Source organism: Dipodomys ordii, unplaced genomic scaffold, assembly GCF_000151885.1.
Source record: "Dipodomys ordii isolate 6190 unplaced genomic scaffold, Dord_2.0 Scaffold2, whole genome shotgun sequence".
In the NCBI taxonomy this organism is placed as follows: domain Eukaryota; kingdom Metazoa; phylum Chordata; class Mammalia; order Rodentia; family Heteromyidae; genus Dipodomys; species Dipodomys ordii.
Window position 1 is genome coordinate 32,602,764 of NW_012267218.1, and position 25,790 is coordinate 32,628,553.

The 25,790-nt window shown below is 37.6% G+C and overlaps 1 protein-coding gene across 1 annotated transcript in view; it reads left to right on the forward strand.

Moving 5' to 3' along the window:
• Kcnh5 (potassium channel, voltage gated eag related subfamily H, member 5) overlaps nucleotides 1-22,173 on the forward strand; it is a 275,839-nt gene extending 253,666 nt beyond the window's left edge. The window contains exon 11 of the mRNA XM_013013844.1: nucleotides 20,268-22,173. Within this exon, the coding sequence (XP_012869298.1) occupies nucleotides 20,268-21,215 (948 nt within the window). The 3' untranslated portion in view covers nucleotides 21,216-22,173. The remainder of the gene's footprint in view (nucleotides 1-20,267) is intronic.
• The last annotated feature ends 3,617 nt before the right edge of the window (nucleotides 22,174-25,790 follow it).

Below are 25,790 nucleotides of genomic sequence, written 5' to 3' on the forward strand. Positions count from 1 at the left end.
GACCCTTGTCTGTTATATGCTAGTGAAGACCTTCTCCCAATCCATGGCCTTTCTATTGATCTTGCTAGCTATGTCCTTTGCCATGCAGAAGCTCTGCAATTTCATGCAATCCCATTTGTCCAACCTTTGTTTGATTTGTTGTTTCTGGGTCTCTATTAAGAAAATTTCTGCCTGTCCCAGTATTGCAATTTTCATGATGTTAATCCTTCTAATCCAGGAGCATGGGAGGTTTTTCTGCTTCCTTAGTTCTGCTTTAATTTCCTTTTTCAGATTTTTAAAGTTTTCACTATAGGGTTCCTTCACTTCTTTGGTTAATTCCTAGGGTGTTTTTTTTTAAAGACTGTTACAAAAGGAGTTACCTTCTTGATTTCACCCTTGCTCTTCTCATTGTTGGCATACAGAAAAGCTATTGATTTTTGTGGATTAATTTTATACCCTGATACTTTGCCAAAGTTTCAGATCAGCTTGAGTAACTTGGGAATGGAGTCTATGGAGTTCTTTACATACAAGATCATGTCATCTGCAAAGAGGGAGAGTTTTACTTCTTTCCCTATCTAGATCCCCTTTGTATTTGCCTCTTGCCTCATTTCTGTAGTTAAGAATCCAATAGTTTATTGAAGAGTAGTGGAGAGAGTGGACATCCTTGTCCCATTCCTGATTTTGAGGAAATGGCTTTAACTTCACCATTAAGTATAATGCGGTCTATAGATCTGTCGTACCAGTGTTTATTATATTGAGTAATGTTTCATGGATTCCTAGCTTCTCCAGAGCTTTCATCATAAAGGGATGTTGGATCTTCTCAAATGCTTTTTCTGTATCTATGGAGATGATCATGTGATTATTGTCCTTGCTCCTATTGATGTACTGAATTACATTAAATGTCTTGCTTATATTAAGCCAGCTTTGCATCCCTGGAATAACTCCTGTTTGATCATAGCGTATAATTTTTTTGGTGAGTTGTTGAAGTTGATTGGCCAGAATTTTACTGAGAAATTTTGCATTGATGTTCATCAAAGAAATGAGTCTGTAGTTCTTTTTCTTTGATGAGTCCCTGTCTGGTTTTGGGATGAGAGTTATGCTAGTTTCATAGAATGAGTTTGGTAGTGAATTTTTGCTTTTAATTTCATTGATGAGTTTGAGGAGTATTGGAGTGATTTCTCCTTTGAAGGCCTTGTAGAATTCAGCTGTAAATCCATCTGGTCCTGGGCTTTTCTTGGATGGGAGGTCTCTTTTAGCCATTTCTATTTTATTACGTGATACTGATCTATTTAGTTGATTTAAATCTTTTGGTTTAGTTTGGGTATATCAATATTTGCTAGAAATTCTTCCATTCCAGATTCTCAAATTTGTTAGCATAGAGGTTTGCAAAATATCCTCTTATAATGATCTGAACCTGGCTTGTTCTGTTGTAATGTTTCATTATTGTCTCTGATTTTGTTTATTTGCATATGTTCTCTGTCTCTCTCTTTCCTTTTTTGGTAAAATTTGCTAGGAGCCTGTCAATTTTGTTAATTTTTCTTGAAGAACCAACTCTTTGTTTTGTTGCTTCTTTCTATGGAGTTTTTGGACTCTTAATTCATTTAATTCTGATTTAATTTTAATTATTTGTTTCTGTCTATTGGATTGGGTTTTGACTTATTGCTTTTTTGAGGAGCTTAAGGCACATCATTCAATTGTTGGTTTGAGATTTCTCCAATTTGTTGTTGTATGCATGCAGAGCTATAAATTTTCCTCTGAGTACTGCCTTTGCTGTGTCCCAGAGGAGCTGGTACTTTGTGTACTTGTTTTTGTTAAATACCATAAATGTTTTAAAATCTGTTATGATCTCTTCAATGACCCACTGGTCATTCAACAACGTGTTGTTCAGTCTCCATGCATTACAGGATTTTCTGTGGTATCTTTTTGTGTTGAGCTCTAGTTTTATTCTATTGTGGTCTGAGAGAATGAAGAGAATAACTTAAATATTTCTAAATTTTCACAAATTTTCTTTGTGCCCTAAAAAATGTAATCTGTTTTGTAAAATGATCCATGTGCTGCCAAGAAGAATGTGGATTCTAGTGTTGCTGTGTGTAATATTCTGTAGGTGTCTGTTAAGTCTACTTGTTCTATGCAATTGTTTTGTTCTGAAGTTTCTCTATTGTTGACGTTTTGCAGTGTTGATCTATCCAGAGGTAACAGTGGTGTTTTAAGTCACCAACAATCAATATGTTTAGATCTATATGTGTTTTTAGTGTAAGTAGTGTTTGTTTGCTGGGTGCTCCAGCATTTGGTGTACATTTAGGATTGTTATATCCACCTGTAGGAGAGATCTCTTTATTAGTATGTAATGACCTTCTCTTTCTTTCTTTCTTTTTATTTTTTTTATTGTGAACATACAGTACAGAGGGGTTACAATTACATGGCAAGATAATGAGTACATTTCTTATCAAGCATTGCAGTCTCCTCCTTTGTTTACCCTTCACATCCCTTCCCAGCCCTTCTCGTCCCCCCACCCAATCCTCCCCCCCCACCAAAGTTGTAAAGTTTGTTTTCAACATGACAACTTGTACTTCTCATTGTTGCAACGGATGACCTTCTTTTTCTCTTCTCGCTAATTTTAATTTGAAGTCTGTTTTGTCTGATATTAGGATTGAAATGCCAGCCTGTTGGTGGGGGATGTTTGCTTGATTTTATTCCTCTGTTGGTTATTTTTGATATAGGATCTTTTGAGCTGTCCTGCTAGGGCTAGCCTCCAACCAAGATCTTCCCATTCTCGGCCTCTTGAGTGGCTATCATTACAGAAGTGAGCCACCAGTACCCAGCCAGCTTGGGTGCTATTATTTTAAAGTATATTTTCAGTATACTTAAACTCATGAGAATGTTAAACAGAATTATTTCATGATATTTAGGTAACAAATTTCCTACACACATTATAAATTAGCTCTTTCATTACATTAGTACAGCAGGTCTCTTCTCAAGGTTAAAGTGAGTGTCACACTGGCAGATTGTGATTCTAATTTTAGTAGAAAATGGTATTATAGTCATATACCTATAATCCATGTGGAAACCATCACTTTGCTTCCTAAATCTACCAGCTTATACCTGACAAATTGACATTGTATTTCAAAAGAAAATCACAGTGGATTTCAATAACATGATCATGCCATTATTATTATTTTTAGTGGTCACTTCTAAGACATACAACTTTTATTTTTTACAAATAAAATCAATGGATGTCATCAGTGGCTGATGCCTGTAATCCTAGATACACAGGAGGCTAAGATCTGAGGATTGTGGTTCAACGCCAGCCTGGGCAGGAAAGCTCATCAGACACTTCAAAAAGCTAGTAGTGGAGCTGTGGCTCAAGTGGTAGAATGCTTGCCTTGAGTGAAAAAGCTAAAGGACAGCACTGAGGCCCTATTACACACACACACACACACACACACACACACACACACACACACAGAGTCAATAGAAGTAATGAAGTAATGTCAGCAAAGCATGTCACATATTGTAGCTACCCTGCCCACCAGTCTATGCTCAGTGCTTGCAGTATGGTTAAATACATGGAGAAGTATCCTTGGAATTTTACTCTATCAGCTTTGATATGTGTATCCATGCATGGGAAATAAAATTCCTCTTACAAGTAAATACAGATCTTAATTGTTCAGATTTCATTGAGTCTGTTATTTTCTCAGACTCATTTAACAAATAAACACTCCCCTGTCGTTGATCTTCATTAGTTGTGGAAAGAGGTTTTGGGCTCCTGAGGATATTAAAAAAGATAAAAATTATTTGGAGAGCTTTCTCTTTCCGTATGGTGGAGAGTAACTGAAGGAAAGTAAAGAGGAGGGATTGAATCAGGTATATTGATTAACATGTTATTGATTACAATTATTGATGCATGGTGAATGTTACTTCTTGTAAAGTTATTGATTTTCCTCTCTCACAGCCATTTTCTCTAACAATCAAACAAGTTGTAATAATCAGATCTGCAAGAATCACTCCTATTAATATTAAACCACTGTATCTTAACTGCTACTTTATTCTGGCTTTAGTAAAATAAGAGCCAGAAGGTATACTTTATTAACATATTTCTTATTTCTGCACAAATAGGGCATCAGCCCTAAAATTATATTTTCATTTCAACATATAAAACGAGATATATTTTTGCAAAATCTGACAAGAAAATAAAAAACAAAAATCTATTTCACCGAAGTAGAGATTTTAACTGTCTCTTTGGTGTTATTTCTATAAAAGTTAATGTGACAATAAGATGAGCTCCAACTGAAAATCTTCAGAAAATCTATTCATTGTTTTGTAAAAGAAGTGATAGCTTTCAAAATAAATAAACTTTTAAATGTTTAAGTGCCAGAGCATAATCACATTTAATTTCCATGCCTGTAACAATCTAAAAATAAGTACATGGTGCAATCTTTCATACCATAACTAACACTGACCTTGGTAAAGTGTATGATAGACCAGGTACCCTTCAAAGAATTTTAGATGTTGTCAAGTTTAATTCCCAGCAGAAATCATAGAAGAAAAGTACTAAAAACTACCCCCACTTGCAAATAATGAAAATGAACCACAGAACAATTGAATTCTGGATTTTAGAAATCTTGAATGTATAAGCAACAATTTGAACCAGCTAGTATAAGACTCAAGCTCAGACCCTAAGTATAGTATTACCTGTAGCTTAGTAATTATTGGTTGATGAAGTAGGTTGAATAGATATTTTGGTTCATCTTCAAGCCTTAAAAAATATGTGTTCAGGGAGGCTGGGAAGGGATGTGAAGGGTAAACAAAGGAGGAGGCTGCAATGCTTGATAAGAAATGTACGCATTATCCTGCCCATGTAATTGTAACCCCTCTGTACAGTATGTTCACCAAAAAAATTAAACTAAAATTTAAAAAAATATGTGTTCAACCACCAATGTTTCAAGATGTTAATAATCTTTCATATATATATATATATGTATATATATATATATATATATATATATATATATAACAATACCATAATACAGACTCTTTTTTTTGTTGTTGGTCGTGGGGCTTGAACTATGGGCTTGGGCGCTGTCCTTCCACTCTTCAGCTCAAGGCTAGTGCTCTACCACTTGAGCCACAGCACCACTTCCAGTTTTCTAGTGGTTTATTGAAGATAAGAGTCTCATGGACTTTTCTGCCTGGACTGGCTTTGAACCCTGATCCTCAGATCTCAGCCTCCTGAGTAGCTAGATTACAGGTATGAGCCATGGGCACCTGGCTCCCATAATACAGACTCTTGATCTCCAATGTTTTCTTTAGTGTGGAACAAGAGACTACTGGTAAACATATGCACAACTGACTACAACTGACTATAGAAAAGTTTCAGTTCACTGGGAGAAGGGGAGGTCCACAGATTATCAGCCTGGAGTATCTGGTCTGATATGAGCATAGCCAGTATATTATAGATAATGGAAAGTGATTGTCTAACTGAAAGAAGTCTGCAAGAGCTTGTAGTCTCTGTAACATCTTACATGTTCTTCTCCTTCTACTTGTTAGAATTGTCTGTTTAAATCCTTCTTTCTTTGACTTCCTATGATCCTCCTAATCTCTGCCTCCTGATAGATGAAGTTTTACAAGTGTGCATTGCCACATCTAGCCCTTGCATGCCCTGGTCTATAATTGGATTCTTATTTTACTTATCTTGCTATTTTCAGCACTCAAATCCTTTTCTGCATGTGATTGTGGTTCCTGCACAACTTCAGTGGGTTATGATACACGGAACTTCCTCATTTCATTGCAGTACTCATTTGAGAGTATTCTTCAGAAGGGGACAAACATTTCTTTATTATTAAGTAAACAATTTGTTGAACTATAACCCACATGTACAAATACTAAAAGCCATGAGTTTACTGTTAGGAGTTTAATAAAATAAACCCACCTAGGCAGCCAGTGTGAAACTTAACACACAGGACCAGAAGTTTTTCAAAAACCCATTTCCTGCTGGATTGTATCTAGCTATAATTCTGACTGTCAATGTTTAGGGTTATGTAAGTAGCGTCATGCAACACACGGGCGTTATAACGCTAGGTAGGCATTATTGTTAATTGTCTATAGCTGCAATTCAGTAGTTTCTTCTGTAGGGATTTGCACTAGATGAATATATTTCTGTGTGTTGGTACAGTGGACTCCTTTTTAAATTTTCTGTGTTTAGTGTACAGGTGGTATTTTGCATATTTATGGGTTTCAGTGTATACACTATGAAATAATCAAAATTGTAGTAGCTTCCATTACAGCACTTTGTACACAGATCACATTTTGTGGTGAGAACATTTAAAAATCCCCCATTGAAGCTATTTTGAAATATTTAATGTAATATTGTTAACCATAGTCATTTTCATTCTAGTATTCTGGATTTATGATTCAGGGCTGTTATGCATAGTGTTGATACACATACATCCTCGTACATGGCTTGTATTTGTGTGTGTGTTTGTTGTTGTGTGTGTGTGTGTGTGTGTATGTGTGTGCATGCCAGTTCTGGGGCTTGAACTCAGGTCCTGAGCACTGTCCCTTAGCTTTTATGCTCAAGGTTCTATGAATGTACACACTCCAGCAAATAACAAAAATTCTGTTTTCCTATATTATTTGTTATTTTATTTTTTGTTTGAACTATTTTGGTGAGTATGCAATGGTAATATATTGTGGCTTTAAGATAACTTTCTTTGATATCTATTTATCTAATTAAGATGAGAATTACTCCACAGATTTAAGGGCTATTTTCATAACTTTAACAAATGTTCACATTTTTCATTGGAGCTGACTTTGTTCTCTATGACTTACAACAATTATTTATAGTTTCTGGATATAAGTCTTTTTTTTGCCATGAGTCACAAATTTCCCTTAGGCAATGAATTTTTTTTATTGTGAAAATACCTTACAGAGGGTTTACAATTACATGAGCAAGATAATGAGTACATTTTTTATCAAGCATTGTTGCCTCCTCCTTTGTTTCCTCTTCCCATCACTTCCCATCTACCCCTACTCCTCCCCACCCCCAGCCAAAGTTGTAAAGTTCATTTTTCCACATAACAACTTGTACATCTCATTGTTGCAATGGGTCCACCTGTATCCCTATTCAAACGATTTGTTTTTGCCCTTCCCCTCCACAAATTATACCAGCATCAAATACAGTGAGAGCAGGGGTTATACCGTGGGGGAGGAACTTTCAAAGCAATAACTAGTATATGTCTGAGACAAGCAGAAAAAGTAAGATAAGTTTTGATGTTAGGTGAAATGAACCCCAAGATAAATATTCAAATGTTTTTTCTTTCATGTGATTGTTTCTAACGTATTTATAAGATGATTTCTTTGTTGCTTTGGATATAAGGCTCTACCACTGGAATCACAATTCCACTTTTGGGTTATTTTGGTGTTTAATTGGAGATAAGAGCCTCTTGGATTTGTTTGCCCAGACTGGTTTTAAACCACGATCCTTAGATTTCACCCTATTGAGTATCTAGGATTACAGGAGTGAGCCACCAGCACCCAGCTGGGTTACTGTTTTAATGTTACGTCCAGAACTCACACCTTAAAATTACTCTAAAATTTTCTTCTGTATTTTTAAAAGCTTTTTATGGTTTTTACTTTCAACACTTCTGCAGCCTGTGTTCAGCTACTGTGGACAGTGTGAGATAAAGGTCAAGAGAACTTTTGATATTTCTATTCAACTTGGTTCATATCTCTGTGTCTATCTGGCCATTATTTTCCCAGAATACTATAACCTTTCCTTTATTCTTATTCAGTGTCCATGTATTTAAGTATGCAGCTGCTGCTAGATGCTCTATTTGTGCCAATACCATCCTCTGTTAATTACTATAGTTTTCAATAGTGAAATAATGGAGTTGTATTAAATCTTCCAGTTTTTCCTTCTTAGTAAATATTGCTTGGGCTAATTATGAGTGTTTTGCATTTCTATGTAAGTTGTAGAATTAACTTGCTTATTTCTGCCAAAGATCCCATGAGGTTTTTGATTTGTATTATATTAGTATCTATGAATTAATTTGCAGAGGCTTGCCATCTTAACAGTAGTCTTCCAATCCATAAACATAGAATATAGTTGCACTTACTCATTCACATTCCCTATGCAAGCAATGTGCATAGACATCATCTGCCTCTCAGTAATACAAAAATCTCATACTTTTCCATTCTTATAGCATGCAATCCTTAACTAAGAAATTCAGTTCTTGTTTCAAAGGGTATCTTTCACTCAGAGCCAAAACTCCTCGAAGTTTCAACTAGGCTAGTGACACCTTTGCTCTAAGAGCCCGGGCAAGGCCACTTCTCTAGTTACCTCTGGGTTATGTTAGTAAGAAATAGTTTTTCCTATTATGTATACAATGTATAGAATATGGGGTTCTTCCCCCTTAAGAAAAATAACTCACTAACCATAAATGTGACAGCTGGACATCTACCTTAACTGTTTAAAGATACTTGGAAACACAGGAAACCACAGACACCTTTGAATGACACACCTATATAAGAAAGTACCAGTGAAATTGTTGTATGTTTTTAATACTAATGCTTATATAAGGTGCAGCTGTGGTGTGTGTGTGTGTGTGTGTGTGTGTGTGTGTGTGTGTGTGTGTGTGTCTGTGTCTGTGTGTGTCTGTGTCTGTGTTGGTAGGGCTTGCAGCTGATCTCTGTACCTAGACCTTCCAATGGCACTAGCTTTCTGTCTCCTCCCAGCCTCTCCTGGGGATCCTAGCTCACTGCATTACACAGGCTCTACTTGTAAAAGTGTTGAGTTCCAACTCCTGGTACTCCCAACACTAAAGAAACAGCTCGCAGAGTTTCTGTTCTTCTTAGACTGGAATAATTAATTACAGTTCAACCCTACAGGGACCAAGTTATTAGCTAGTACTCGACTCTCGACACTGCAATTCAATTACTAGCCAGCAATATTTAGAAGCACAAACCTTGGTAATTAGCAGCAAATTTTCATCTTCTCTTGGCACAGCATGTGAACAGTTGCCTCCAGGAGAAGCAGAATCAAAACATAAATAAAAGTGGCACTTGTGTGCTTGATCTATAATTGTTACAGAGGGCCTCTGAAGGCTTGGCGGTTGGTATGAGGAATTTCTGACCCTTACAAAATGGGGTAGGCATGTTGTCTTCTAGCAAGAAATTATGTTAGAAGTCATTTAGAAGTGTAGATTGTTTTTTTTCTGTTGAGCATCCAATACTGACATCTTATATTACAGATTCAAAGACATAGAGCTGAAAAGTAGTTAGCCCTGCATCATTCTTTATATAAACAAAGTCTAGAGCAATCATGAGACTTCCGCACAAGATTACGTAGCTAGTTAGAGTCATGGTTAAGCTTGGAACTGTTTTCTAATTGCTTTCTCCCCTAGATTCTTTAAACATCAAGTCTTCTGCAAAAGGTGTTTCTAAACTGAAACTTTCTGGTAGCCTTTTACTAAAATAAAATCAAACTCTTTATTTGGCATAGGACAGAAAGTTTCCAAATAGACAGGCCAAAGTCACATGTATGTCTTTCTTTGGTTCTGTGAAAAGTAGGAAAATCCAAGATAAAAATTTGCTGCACCAGAATTTTGTAATGTTGTGTCAAAAAAAAAAAAATAGAGAGTTGGCTGCTGGTGGTTCATGCCTACAATCCTAGCTACTCAGGAAGGCTGAGATCTGAGAATCTCAGTGCCAAGCCAACCCTGGCAGGAAAAGTCTATGAAACTCCTATCTCCACTTAACCACCAAAAAGCCAGAAGTAGAGCTGTGACTCGAAGGATAGAATGCTAGCCTTGAGAAAATGTTCAGGGATAGTGCCCTGGCACTAAGTTCAAGGCCCAGGATCCGCACACACAAAAAATAAATAAATAAAACAAACAGCAGCAACAAACAAACCTTAGAATCCCCATTCTCAGTTTTGGCTCTAGAGGAACACACGAATATTTATGATGCTTATTAAATTCAACAAAATCCATCATTATCTATAGATTGAACAGTTATTCCATCACAGAATGGTACTACCATTTATCCTTTTGCTTAGATTCAATTAAAGAGAGTACTGCTTGTAAAAAATAACATAAAAATCTTCTCTAGGTTGTTTATCCATCCCATCAGCAAACATGTCCATTGTATTGGCAAAATAAATCCAGAAAGTGGTCACTTCTTGCTGTCTCCATTTCTGCCTCTCTGGTCTAATCCTCCATCGTGTCTCACCTAATAGTTCACTTAAGTTTCCTAATGGCTAGGAGCAAATACAGTGTATTTTCCCCACAACAGAGTGACCAATCCTTTTAGAAAATAAATGAGATGACTTCTCCAGTCCTTGCATGACTTCTCCCCACACTCAGGTCCAGATTTCTTGGCCACCTTTCCAGCCTCCTCTCTAGCCAGTCTCCTCTCGGATGCCAAGTGCTACATCCTCAAAGATGCACTCAGGTATCTGTGGCTCACGGTGAAGATACTAGCTACTCAGGAGACTGAGATACAGCCATCAAGATTCAAAGTCAGCTTGGGAAGGAATGCCCAAGAGACTTTTATCTCTGCCTGTCCCACCCCCACTCCCTGCCAAAAGCCAGAAGTGGAGCTGTGGTTCAAGTGGTAGAGCACTAGCCTTGAGGACAGTGAGGAGGCCCTGAGTTCAAACCCCAGGACCAGCACATAGACAAAAAAAAGCAATGTATTCTTTCTCACTGGGGATCCCCCCCATCTGCAAGGTATCAGCCTCTCCATGGCTGTCTTCACAGCCTATTTCTTCAGACATCTCTTCTAGAGACCCAGTGCTTGTGCCATTCTCTATTTCCTTGTACTCTGGTTTCTTAGCCCGTGTTACCATTGGATACTCCGTGGACTATTTACAAGGTTTGCTTTGCTTACTGATGCATTCCTAACTCCCAAGTGGAGTATAGAACATTTTATGAATTTCCACTCATGATGTGCATGAACATCTCATTTGCTGCTGCATGTCACCACTTAGGGGCACAAAATAAATGTGGGATATAGAAAAGCACTGGCCCAACTCTAGCCGCTCCACGGATGAGCAGCCTGTAGAGACACAGGCCTTGCCTTTACCAGGATCTTGCTCTTGAAGTACTGTTTGCTTTTGCCCTCTTGAACAAGGAGCCCTGTAAGGTTTTTTTTTATTAACGTGTCATTTATCTATCATGCAGTTGATAATTTAAAGTCTGCAATTGGCTATTTTTAGTACAGTCATAAAGTTATCTAATCTTTGCTACTTCATTTCAGATTACTTTGGTCATCCCCCAACAAAGAAACTCCATATTCATTCATGGTTAGCACCATGTTCCACTCTCCCCTCCCCCCACCAACACCCAGAAATCATCCATGTACTGTCTGTATATACATCATGCTGTATGTCATACAGTACGTGAGAGGTAAAAGTGAAATGTTGCCACGTGCCATCTTCTGTGTTTTAGGCTCCTTCCATTTAGCCCAATGTTTTCTAGGTCCATCTCTGTTGAAGTGTGTATTGTTGTTTCACCCCTTTTTATGGTTGAATAATATTTCATTATGGATACATCCTCTTTTGTGTGTCAGTTCAACAGTAAATGAATGTTTGGGTTGCTTCTACTCTTTTGGCTTTCATGAGTAATGCTGCTATAAGCATTTGAGCATGAGTCTTTGCGTGACAGTTGTCTTTTCTCTTGGATATCTCTCTAAGTAAAGCTGTGAAGTCATATGGCTCCTTTGTTTTAGTTTTGGAGAAAGAGTCCAAAGGTCTTTCAGTGAAGCTGGAGTGTTCTTTTAACATATTTTCTGTTTTTATTTAAAGTCATAGAGTAGAAAGTGATTTTTTTCATGTATTTGATTTGCATTCTTCAGTGACCAATAATGTGCACTTGTGTAAACCTACTGGCTATTGTATATCTTTGGATAAATATTCATGTGAGTTCTTTGACTATTTAAAATTAATAGTTTCTTTAAATTGTTGAGTTAAAATACTTCTGCATACCACACTCACATCAGATATAGGGTGTACAAATATTTTCTTGTCCTTTGAAAGACAACTTTCCATTTGGATAGATGAAATTTGATTTTTAAAAAGTAAAAATCTCTCTTTTCTACATTTGTTGCTTTGTATGTCCCTCCCCCACAGTATAACCCCTACTTTCACTGTATTTGATGTCGGTATAATTTGTGGAGGGGAAGGGGAAAAACAAATCGTTTAAATAGGGATACAGGTGGACCCATTGCAACAATGAGATGTACAAGTCGTTATGTCGAAAACAAACTTTACAACTTTGGTGCGGGGGGGGGGGGGGGGGGGGGGTAGGGAGCAAGAGGATTGGGTGGGGTTGGGGGGGAGAATGGGAAGGGATGGGAAGGGGAAACAAAGGAGGAGGCTACAATGCTTGATAAGAAATGTACTCATTATCTTGCCCATGTAATTGTAACCCCTCTGTACAGTATTTTCACAATAAAAAAATTTATACTTTTACCTCTGTCTTTGGGGGCTAGGCCCGCTTCAAGTTAACATTCATAAAAATCTTTCAAATTTATTTGGGTCCTATGAGGATCAATTAGACCTAGATAGCATAGTCTTTGCTCATGTAAAGCTTACCAATTTCAGTGGCTGAAGTAAAACAAGATAGTCAGACCTCAAATACCTCAAACCCTGCATCATGATGCAGGATTATTTCTGTTAATTGTCTTGATTAGTAGAATGACCATCTGCAAATAGGCCCTCATGGAGCCTTTACTAAGAACTGAGAGCCTCTGATATTCATTTGGACAGCCTCCGATATTCACTTGTTGTATTAGTTCAAATTGGAATGAATTGGAAAAGGCAAGGTTGGCTAGGTTGATGGAAGCAACCAGCACAAGCAAATGACCAAAGCAGCTAGATCCCAGGGGCACCAACTGAAGTGGAGCCTTTACTCCTTGATTGGAAGTAACTATCAATTCCTAGTCACGATCTGAAAAATGATGGGCCATTTGAGAGAAAATACCTCTATCTCTTTTTTTGTAAATTATAGAATGCTAAATCTATGTCATTAAACAAATGATTGTAACCTTTATTACTTCCTCCCCCCCCCCCTTTCCTTCAGTGGATTTTGAAGTTCAGGACACATTCAAATTATTCAATTTTGATATCATTTTTTTTTATCAAATGTCCTACTTTGGAAATAGAAAGCTCAGTTGGCCATGTTCCCTGTTAAGTTTAAGAAGCTTTTATCATTTAAATAAATTAAACCTTCCAGCATGGGTTACACAGCACATAATGAAGCACAGAGAAGAAAAGCTTAAATGAAATAAACCTCTTTGCTGACAGAAACAGTAGAGGCTATTATGCAGGCTACCAATGAAGGCAGCCTGATTCCTAGTTTCCCTTTTAAAATTTTATCTGTAATTTTTTGTGGTGTTCAAAAGCAATTTGATTTGCCATTGGACAAAAGATAGACACAGTATATTAAGTATGAGGGAACAGGTTATTAATACTAAGAAAAACACCAAATATTAGCTTTAAAAGGCCAATTTCTTTCAACATTCCATGTTGAGCATCAGAGATTTACATTGTTTCTTTCATGTAGTTTTTTGGGTTTTTTATTTCTGGTTTTGGTTTTGTTTTTTTGTTTTTTGGCCAGAGACTTCCCTTAGCTTTTCCCCCTGCTTAAGTCTGGCACTACCACTTGACCCACACCTCCATTTCTAGCTTTTTGCTAGTTAATTGGAGATAAGAGACTCACAGACTTTTCTGCCCCAGTTGGCTTAGAACTATGATCCTCGGATCTCAGTCTCCTGTGTAGCTAAGATTACAGGCATAAGTCACTGGTGCCTGACTTACTTTTACTTCATTTTACTTTTTTAATTTCAAAACCTGTTTTACTTCTTGGGGCAACTATGGTTATATTTCTATATGTGTTTAATTTCACGTGAGCAACATAGCTTTGATATTGGTGATTGCAGCTTTTCCCTGTATTTCCTTTAATTTGTTGAAATCCCTAGGGTGGTAATACTGAAGAAAACACCAAACATTAGCTTTAAAGGGCTGATTTCTTTCAAGTCCATGTTTAACATCAGAGGTTTACGTTGTTTCTTTCACATAGCTTTAACTCATATAATTTGAACACTCATGAACTCAGATTCTCTCGTCTTCTTCAAAAATTATACTTGTGCTTCTTTTTGTTGTTGTTTTTTGGTTTTGTGTGTGTGTGTGTGTGTGGATGTGTGTGTGTGTGTGTGTGTGTGCGTGTGCTGGTACTTGGGCTTGAACTTAGAGCTTTGTGCTCTTGCTTGGCTTTTTTGTTCAGGCTGGCACTCTACCGTTTGAGCCATACCTCTACTTCTGGCTCTTTTTGCTGGTTAATTAGAGATAAAGGCCTCATGGACTTTATTTCCCAGGTTGGTTTTGAGCCACAATCCTCAGATCTCAGTCTCCTGAGTATCTAGGATTACAATTGTGAGCTACTAGCAGCCAGCTAAGATACTTTTCCAACTCAAGCAAATTATTGAAATGGTTTAACTTCAATCCTGAGTGGCTAGAATTACCTTTGTGGGTCTTTTTGTAGTGTTTGTGTTTGTTTTCTAGAGAAAAATCATCATCATTTCCATGAAATAATTATCTAAAATTAATCCACATGGTTTATTTTTTAATTAGCAAGAGGTATTTACTGTCAGTAATACATTGCCATATAAGCAAATGGATTATAAAGAATCTTATTATTCACAGGTGCTTTCAGTGCCCCAAACATGCTGGGTGGATGGTTTGTTTATTCATCTAAATAAAATACATTATTTTAAAAGAATTTTACTAAATAAAAATTTTCAATCTTTTCATTATGTTATTGTTAAATTATTTTATTACTGCCATGATAAAGAGTTAAAGTTAGCCTGGTGCCAGTGGCTCATGGTTGTAATCCCAGCTACTCAAGAGACTCAGATCTAGACCTTGAAGCCCAGGGAAGGAAAGCCCATGAGTATATTATCTCCAATTAATCACCCAAAATCTCAGAAGTGGAAGTGTGTCTCCTGAGGTAGAACACTAACTTTGAGCAAAAAAACTCAGGGACAGTGCTCAGGCTCCAAGTTCAAGCCCCAAGACTGGCACACTCAAAAACAGTTAAAGGCAATAAAGCACTTCTTAAAAGTAATCATTCAGCAGAATTAATTTGAAAATTGACTATAGTGGTAATGTATCATAATTACCATAGATATGTAGTTTCCTTAGTAATAAAAATCAATGTGATTCTAAATTAAGTTCTGGGCTGATAAAGTTACTTTTATAATTATGATATCTTAGCGATAGGGCGTATTACAGGCAGTACTTATGAAATTCTCTGAGCGGTTTATGTTAGATGTCTTGATATTTTATACACACACACACACACATGCATACATATTGCAGAGGAATGCATTCCTATTCACAGACCCATCAAGAAAAGAAACCGGTTCAGCGTATGAGGTTATTGAATTACCAAATATCATTGCATTACAGACAAGTTCCATTGATTTATGGAAGTCTTGCCTTGTAGCAGGCACTGTTGTGAAGACTAAAGTCACAGCAATTCACAGAGAGATAAAAACTAATAAAGAATGTGTGTGTAGGTGTGAGTGAGATTGATGATGGGGTCAGCGTCTAGGGAAAGCCCCCTGCTTTGATCTTCTCTGTCTCCTTGCAGAGAGGTGAGGCATAGGACATAGGGAGGTGGAAGAAGATACTAGGAGGCTGGAAAGGGAAGCAGAAGCTATGGGAAGGCGGCTTGTATCTTGAAAAGCAGAGTAGTGCAAAGATGGCACACTCCACAGTTTACAGGATGGTTCTCCATGGACAGTGCTCTGTACAGAGCCAATGTAGAGCTACTGAACCACTGCCCACTTTGCACACTCAGGAAGCTAGGTTTTCAGAATGCTGGAAGAAGCATTAAAGCTACCCTGAGGAACAGATGTGTATTTATTGAGAGTCCATCTCCATGGATGTGTGGTCTAAGACAAACCACATACACATGTAACAAACTACTGTAACATGACAATGCTAAGACCTAGCTCTTACAGTGATGACAGTTACATGAGGAAATATTAATGCGTGAGCAACCAGTAGGCTCTATATAAGCTGTTGATAACTTTTATTTTTTATTTTTTTGCAAATTCTTAATTGTGATTACATAATTTCACAAATTTCACAGTATTGTGGGATAGTGAATGCTTAGTTAAAGTCACAAACACAGTCTAATTTTCATGGGGCAAATTGTCTGTCATGGTCTATAAAATTTATGAGTTCTATGAGCTTTGACAATACAGTTACTTAGCTTTTAATAGCTTTTAGTAAGCTATTATTTCTATGTGAGCATCACCACCACCATCATTATTATTATCTCCCACATTAATCTAATTCAATAAGCTCCATATAATCTATCAATTAATAAAACAAAACAATTACACACACACACACACACACACACACACACACACACACACACACACCAGCCAGGAGCTAGTGGCTCACACCTATAATCCTAGATACTCAGGAAGCTGAGATGTGAGGATATGGTTCAAAGCCATCCTGGGCAGGGATATCTATGTCTATAGAATTCAATGGACAAGCTAAAAACCTTCATTTTAACAAATAATTTCTTTATCTTCTACCATTTCAACTTTCCCTATTCTGACTAGAAGAAGCATTTCCTTGCAAAATGACTTCTGAATCTTGGTCTTGCTTCCTTGGTCTTGCTCCTCTGAACAAGATGGTGACAAGATGCAATACACGGTAACTGTAGTCAGCCTTCATGAACATAAAACTGATACCACATTACTCCATAGTAAGAATGGTACTTTAAGCATACTGAAACATGCCATATTGCTGGCCTCTGACGGCTCATGACTATAATCCTAGTTGCTCAAGAGGCTGAGATCTGAGGGTCATGGTTTGAAGCCAGCCTGGGCAAGAAAATCTGTGAAACTCTTCCATTAACCATGAGAAAGCTAGAAGTGGAGCTGTGGCTCAAGTGGTAGAGTGCCACCCTTGAGCAAAAAAAAGCCCAGGCCCTTAGTTCAAACCCTAAGACTGGCACAAAAACAAAACAAAACAAAAAACAACCCTCCCCCCACCAAATCAACAACATGATGAACTCTGCTTAACAATTGGTATATGGTAATAGTTCATATAAGTGTTAATGATAGTAATTATGCTGAGGTTCAAACTGGGCATATGGAGGGAGAAATCTTACTATCTTCTGCCCAAGCCTCCTTTCACTAGACTGAAGACTGTGAGCTGCTAAGGGAAGGGAGATGTTATGATCTATTTCAGCATCTAGAGCTTGTTGTTTAAGGTCTGGAATGTTAGTGGTCTCTTCTCACAGTACTGGCTTTATGAGTTACCCACCCCTAGTTGCTAAGCTCTGTTTATATGTTGTATATTCAATGCGTCTGAACTTCCATGGCAACAGATACCTTCTAGGGTATAATAGCTTTTCCCACCTCAAAGAGGAGCCTGGCCTTGTCTATCTTTTACAGGCTGAAAATCACACATTTCTTCCCTCTGTGGCTTCTTGAGTTCAGTGATGTTCCTAGCCTGTGCCAACCCAGATTACACAGGAAGTGAGGGACAGGGACCCAGGAGAGGAGTCTTTGCCCTGGAAACAGGCGATGTGTTTATTCTGTATCATGCTTCACTGGCTCCAGAAAGTGAATGTGTCCTTCTCGTTGTATAAACTCAAGATGAGAAGTCAGGGCCGTTCCTGATCCTCATAAATTATCCCCCAGACATTGAGGGAACTAAGCCTAATATTACACCACATTCCCCAATCTTCTGCTGTGGGAAAAAGGAAAAAAAGTCTACAAAATTGAAGACTCCTTTATCTAATGTCTCAGACTTCAATGTTTTTTCTCTCTCCCAGTTCCCTTTATTTTTCTTGGTGGGTGGCAAAAACACATTAGTTTAATTCTGTCCCACTTGTCCCTGGATGCCGTCTGGGTCTGAGCCCGTGCCAGGACTCCTTTTATACGAGGTGTTGTGATATCTAGAGTCTTTGTTCTCAGCTTAATGTTAGCATTCTGAACACCTTTGTTTTGGTTAGGGGACAATGGCAGGCAGCTATTAATCTAAGAAAGCTAAATATGACTTCTTAACATTTTCCATAGACTTATTACAATCTAACATCACTAATTACCTTGAATTTAAGGTATTTGTTCCAGGATATACATCCAAGAAAATAAAAGCCTGGCCTTAGATGTCTATAAATTCTCAGTCATTAGGGCTACCAAATCTTTCACTGTGGTTTCTTTAAGCTATGAATTTCCCATGAGAGTGCACATTTTAGGCAAGGGTGGCCAAATGAGGACAACAAAAATCAAGTGCTTCCAGCTAAATTTCAGATAGACAAATATGTATTTATTAGATAAATAATGAGTGCTCTTGTAGTATGTCCTAGATATTGCTTAGGACACGTCCTACATTTTATCTGATCTTCCCGTGTGCCAAGAACCTGCTTCCCTTCTCTGAAAATTTAAGTAGATTGCTTATTCCCAGTTCCTGGCTCCTTCCAAATATCTAGGCTATTCTTAGTTACCACATTACAACAAGGTGGTCTTTCTTAAGACAAGTAATTTGTGCATGTATGTGTACACGTCTCTGTGTGTGTGCATGTGTGTGTGTGTGTGTGTGTGTGTAAAAAGAAAGCACTGAGGTCAATTGGAACCGGGGTATGGGCATTTACATTATTCCTCTCATGTTAGTTCATAGAACCAAAGTACATGTTTTTACAATGGAAAGGATGAGACAGAAGAATAGTTCCTGCCTTTCCATGTTTGTTCTGTCTAGTCTTGTAGAGTGTTAATAGCTTAAATCTTACTCTACTTGGTTTATGTAGGAAAGATAAGAAGTGTGTCAACCTTTGAAAAAAAATTCTAATTAATTGCTGGAGCTTCCATGTCAGACTTGGAGATTAGTATTACATTAGCTAAGAAGAAAAAAAAAAAAAACCAACAACACCAACTTCATGTCCTACTAGAGTGGAAAATGTATATTGGCCTTTACAGACAGCTATTGAACTTAGAGACTCTTTATTTTAAAATATAATGATTCTCACTTGGTGGACTGAATTTTGTGCATCAAGCCTGATATAGTTGGTTTGACCTCGAAGGATTACTGCCTCTCCATTCTTTCTAACTGTGACCCTCCTTACTACTGGTTTCTGCTATGGAATCAGTGACTATCTGTAATTCCAGGGAGGTGCTGATTTATCAGAAGGTAGTACCATGGTATTTTATGAGCATCTAAGAAAAGAGAGCCAACACATTTTGAGTGTCTAGCATAGGTGGAGGCTGTGTGTTCTACATACATCTCTGTTCTAATCATCGACTTGGAGAGAGTCTTGGAGATAAGTAGTTTTGTTTAGGTCGTAGGATGGATTCTGAAAGTGCTTTACTTGGCATTAACTCCACTTGAATTTTCCTTTCAGCATTTACCCACAGTTGCTTTAAAAGACATCTGAGCAAGAATCCCATACTTACTAAATTAGCCTTTAACTGAAAATATAGACATTACTTTCTCAGATAGCCAATGTTCCTTAATTTCTCATAATGGGATCACCCAATATTTTTTAATGAAGTCATGCTTATTTATTTGAAGTTATCCTTCTAACCTCTCATAGCTGTATACTTGATTTTATATTTTAAAAATCCCAAGAATCCTGAGGCCTAACAAGTCCAACCTTTAACTGATGAGAAAGTGCTTCATAGGCCTCATTCCAGCTTGTGTGTGGATATTTGAGTGATGGAGGTTTGTAAGCCTTTGAGGTTAAGCTGGCATTTGCCTTTCAGAAACTTTTACTCAGCCAACTTAGTTTCTTCGGGGATCCCATGAAAAGTCAAACTGGCAAACTCGAACTTTTCCTTACTTTTGTAGCCTAGATCTTGTACTGTCTTTCCATAAGTAAAGGATAACATTAAAAGTAGTTTTGAATCATATTTTTATATGGGAAGAGGAAATATGGATGAGAATGGTATGTATTATAGGAAAATATGTTTCCTTCCATCTGTATGTCTGCACACATGCACATACATCGATATTATATTTTCTCTTCCACGGGAACCAATTTGGAAGATCAAAGTTGAAGCCAAGAACTTTCTATTCAGGGTCTAAAACACCTTTCCCATCAGATACAGAAGGGAGTAGAGCCGGGCGGTCCATGTTTCTGTTGGGTTATAAGGATATTGCACTGCCGGGTGGCGTTTTGCAAACCCTGGGCAGTGCAGTGTCCTGCGATGATACAGCCACCTGGTTTTGGAATCACAGTTTGTCCATCTTTCCCATCCCACAGATCATCTTCCGGAAAATCAGCGACGTGAAGAAGGAGGAGGAGGAGCGCCTCAGGCAGAAGAACGAGGTGACTCTGAGCATCCCTGTGGACCACCCCGTCAGAAAGCTCTTCCAGAAGTTCAAGCAGCAGAAGGAGCTTCGAAATCAGGGCTCCACACAGAGTGACCCGGAGAGGAACCAGCTCCAGGTAGAAAGCCGCTCCTTGCAGAATGGAGCCTCCATCACTGGCACCAGCGTGGTGACCGTGTCGCAGATTACTCCCATCCAGACATCGCTGGCCTATGTGAAAACCAGCGAGTCCCTCAAACAGAACAACCGAGACGCCATGGAACTCAAGCCCAACGGTGGTGCTGACCCCAAATGTCTCAAAGTCAACAGCCCCATCAGAATGAAAAATGGAAACGGTAAAGGCTGGCTGCGACTCAAGAACAATATGGGAGCCCATGAGGAGAAGAAGGAAGACTGGAACAACGTCACCAAAGCTGAGTCCATGGGGCTATTGTCAGAGGACCCCAAGAGCAGTGACTCAGAGAACAGTGTGACCAAAAACCCACTACGGAAAACAGATTCTTGCGACAGTGGGATTACAAAAAGTGACCTTCGGTTGGACAAGGCTGGTGAGGCCCGGAGTCCTCTAGAGCATAGTCCCATTCAGGCAGACGCCAAACATCCCTTTTATCCCATCCCTGAACAAGGGTTACAAACCACCCTGCAGGAAGTAAAACATGAACTCAAGGAGGACATCCAGTTGCTCAGCTGCCGAATGACTGCCCTAGAAAAGCAGGTGGCAGAAATTTTAAAAATACTGTCCGAAAAAAGTGTACCCCAGACCTCTTCTCCCAAATCCCAAATGCCACTCCAAGTACCTCCCCAGATTCCATGTCAGGATATTTTTAGTGTTTCACGGCCTGAGTCACCTGAGTCTGACAAAGATGAAATCCACTTTTAAAATATATATATATATATATATACATATATATTTGTTAATATATTAAAAATAGTATATACATCTATATACATATGTGTGTATATGTAGTATATACATATATATATATTTTCACTTGCTTTCAATATAATGAACACAATATGGATTTTGATATGTACATACTGCATGTCCAGCTGGATTCTGGCCTGCCAAAGAAGACAATTATTTAAAAAATACACATAGATATTGCTTGTATATTATGCAGTTGACTGCATGCACACTTTACATTTATAATCTCTATGATAATAAAAAGTATGATTTTTGTTAACTAAGGCAATGTAATATTTGAAGAATCAGGGTCCAACCTGCCAATGTTGCCATGACCAATTTGATCTCAGGCTGAGTATGTTAAGTATTGACCTGCCATTTCTTCACTCTTCTGTTAAGTTAAAATTATAGATCAATGCCAAGGAAGAGTTCAACTTTTTAAAGTGTTAGGACCATTTTTATGATCTCTTTCCATAGGATATTTTTCTGTAGCTTAGTGTTAGGTTATTTTCCCCTGCAGGCAAGGTTTGTTCCACTTAAATGACTGTTTTGTTGCCTACATCATATAGCAGTGTGGGATATTGAGAATTTATTGCTCTGGGTTTTGTGCATGAATTGCATCTCCACTCAACGATACCTCTCCTTTTGTAGCATTATACTTAGGTAGTAATCATTAGCTCTTATGTAAGGACATCTGTACTCCCTCCATCTTGGAGACCATCTTTGTAAGCTGACATTATCAACACCATAAATACTCAAGTCTTACTTAATATAGTGTATATTACAATAGGAATACTGCACCACAGGGTATAAGGGCCTTTTAACAGTTTATGTTAAATGTGCCCATTTTTCCAAAGGTCATGAATGTTCTACATTTGTATCTCCCAAACTTGTTCAAGGGTGAATTCAAAAGGTTTCTAAGCAAAGCAACATATAAATAATATAATCATCTAAAAGTTTTAGCTATTAAAGATACCAACGTTTTTAAAGAGAATGTAAACAGATAGTCATGTTTTTGTAACTAATCCATCTGTAACTTAGAAGAAAAGACAGGTATAGAATTGTTGACACAAGGTTCTTAATGTCTGTAGCAGCAGCACATGAAATGTGGTAACTCACAAAAAAAAACAACTGAGAGATGGATGTTAAGTTGCTTTGCTCAGACAACTGCTTTTTCTATGGTTTTCTTCTGATGAGGAGTTTCTTAAAGTATTTTTGCATACTGCTGGACTTCTACTGAGTTGATACAATAGATTTCTGTGGAAGATCCACTTAACAAAAGAGGGTAAAGACTGAATTTCATAGTCTTCTGGGTCATTAAATCCTCTTCTTAGAAAGTGCCTATGTTCAGCTAAAAAAGAAATCACAAGCAGTTGTGACAGCTATAATCAGTCCCTTCAATGATTAACATTGAGAACAAAATACATGTTCATTTGTAAATATCTGGAGATTTCCTTTTTTTCCTCACTGAAGTATATTTTATGAAGTTGCCCAGCGATGCATACATTTCAAATGTTGCAATATAACATTTAGTTTTGGGGGGAAGGTGCTAGGTTTGCATCAAGTTGAAAATATACGCCAGTAATTTGAATACTGTTATACTAACAGCATATACACGCTAATACACAAAAGATAATGTCAAAATCAGAAAAGGCTTTGGTCTGTTTTATTCACCTTTTTGAGCTTTTCTAGTTAGAAAGAAGCTCCAAACTTCTTAATATCTCTGGCCTATTACACCAGAATGGAAACACAAGTTGCCACAGTCAGGCTGAAGAAGTGTGAAATGATCATTTCTATAACACACAAAAAGGTTGGCAATGAGAATTTCTCTTGGAGCTTATTTGCATGCCTCCAAGATAGGCCTCCATTTTGGGACTCCTGGAGCACATACATTGTGCCTTGGGTTCTGTTTTCTTTTCTGAAGGCATAAGAGTTTAGTTGACCATTATGGACATTTTCAGGGGACCATGTCTCCTTGCTACGCCACACTATGCTATCTACCTACCGTAGGTACAAGACAAACGAAGTCATTATGAATCCCCCTTAAATTAAGACTTTGTTTTTGCTTTTGTAGTGAGGATGATACCTTTGCTTGACCACTGGTATTTGTAAAATCTCAGATTCTATTCTTATTTGTTTAGATCAGATTTGACTACAGCTCTTAAAGGTGAATGAGTATCAACAATGACGACAACAACATGAGTACAGAAATTGTCAGTTTAACTGTAGCCATGTGCTTTAATAAAATAGCAGTTGGTGTAGAGATAGAAGAGAATGCTGTGAAATAGGCTGGTGGGAATTGCAATCCACACCTTCACATATCAGGGGCACACATGTTTGCTGTGTTCCTCCATCATTAACTTAAGAGTTTTACTTAATTGACCTAAACTGCTTGCCATGGTGGGGGCTCTCTCTAACTACATGGTAATATATTTGGGAAAGCAACATGGTCCAGGCTTTTGAAAAAGAGGAGGCAAAATATCAGCTGTTTCTTTGTGGTGCAGTGATCACAGCATTCTCTTCTGGATGTTCTGTGCTCTGTGTGCATGACCTGATGTGGACTGGTGAACTCGGTTGTTTTCAGCAGGAATGCACGTATGCAGCAAACATTGTATATAGAGTAGTCTTTTAGGTTCCCAGATTTTACAGTTCTTCACAGTAGAATTTCTCAGACTGAAGGATGAATGCTTGCTTTAATAATGTGCAATAATGATGCAAATCATTTCCTGTGTTGTCTCGCCCAACCTACAGAGGGTCGAAGTTCCACTAGGGACTAGGTGACTGCATGTTTTACTCCAACACTGTACAGATGCTCTTGGTGCATCCAAAATAAAAATAATTTTTTCCTACTATACTTCTCAACAATGACCTAATAGGAGTGAATGGATGTGTATTCAAAATCCCAACCTTTTTCCAAATCAGCATACATGTCTTCTGTACTTTCCTGTAATAGATAATGAGACCAGGTGCTGTATCCTGGACAGGTGGTTGTAACATAATAGCAAAAGTCAAATAAAAATGGAAATGAGAGCTACGCATCCTAATAGCAAGTTCTGTCAGTTTGTATCAGGATAGTGTTGCACTAACGGTGGTCCAGTAGTTAGAAGAGTCTCCAATACTAAAAGCATATAAAGCACAAAAGATATATTCCTGCTTTGACATGAATGATACTTAAGAAGGTTCAGGCATTGTGGCTGAATACAGATTCATATTTTATTGTTCAAATGGAAAAAGAAAAGCACTATTATGGTCTGGATTCCATCTCACAGTGAGTTTAAGAGTATAAATGTCCTAAACACTAAGGGAAAAATATTTGATATAGATCAGAAATCAGAGATTTTGAGAATTTGGGTTTGCACTGTTTCTGGATAAATATCTGCTCACAGAGTACCCAGTACTTTTTATAGAAATATTATTTATGACAACTATTTTGAAAATTAACCTAATTGGAGCCCAAATACAAATTATATTTTCTCATATTTGAGAAGATGTTGTTCACTTGTGAGATCTGGTCCATTGGATACTGTATTTTAAATAGGCAAATTCTTTTTTGGAAAACCTGTATTTTAAGTAAGTGTTGAGAAAAGTCACTGTCCTAAAGCGTGCAGTGGCTGATACTTTCTCTATTTGTCCTATTTCCCATGACTTCTTCTGTCTTGCATGATGCCCTTCTGTCTTGCATGATGTTTTTGAGTCTCTCCTTTTTTTTTTTTGAAATTTTCACATGGGTACAAAAATTGTCTAGAATGTATATATCATCCACAGACAACACTAAAAAGGGAATATTTGTAATGCTAATGTTGTCCTTTAATATTTTGATTGGATATTATATTTCTTTTTTGGTGTTGATGGAAATGGGAAGAAAATGAATTTTTTTAAACATCGTAAGATGAGTATCTGAGGTCTGTTTTGGATACCTTGTGGTAACTTTGTCACAATTCAGCAGGGTTGACGCAAATCAGGTGTTTTTTCTGGTGTGTTCAGAATTCCAGCATCCCAACTGATGAATATTCAAACCAAGAGCCGGCTGCTCCTTTCTTATCTCAGAAAGCATTGGGTCAATGGATAGGCATTTGTCTTTCATGAAAACCATATGAAGATAAATGTTTTCTTTGTTTTATATGAGATCAACCATGACATGGGCTCAATTTAAATATTTGAAGTTTTCAAAGAATTTTTTATTAGAGTTGCTTGTAAAAGGCTTAGGTTGCTAAATAATTGTCAGTTGCAGGTGAATGCAAGACTTGCAAGTTTCCTGGGAATTTAGAACTGCTAATCAAATAGTAAGAGAATGAAAAGTGTTCTGAAGGTAAGAAGAGAAACAAAGGTAAATTTCATATAACTTTTTGTTCCATTTCATTATCATGTTCAGCAGAAACTTTCAGTTTGGAAATGGTGGGGGAAGTGTATAAATTATTAAGTGTTTAAGGTTTAGAACAGTTTGTCTTGTATAAATATAGTCATGACTTAAGAAAGGGGGATTCACGTGGACAAAAAAAGATACTTTAAAAAAATCTTAGCTGGGCACTGGTGGCTCAAACCTGTAATCTT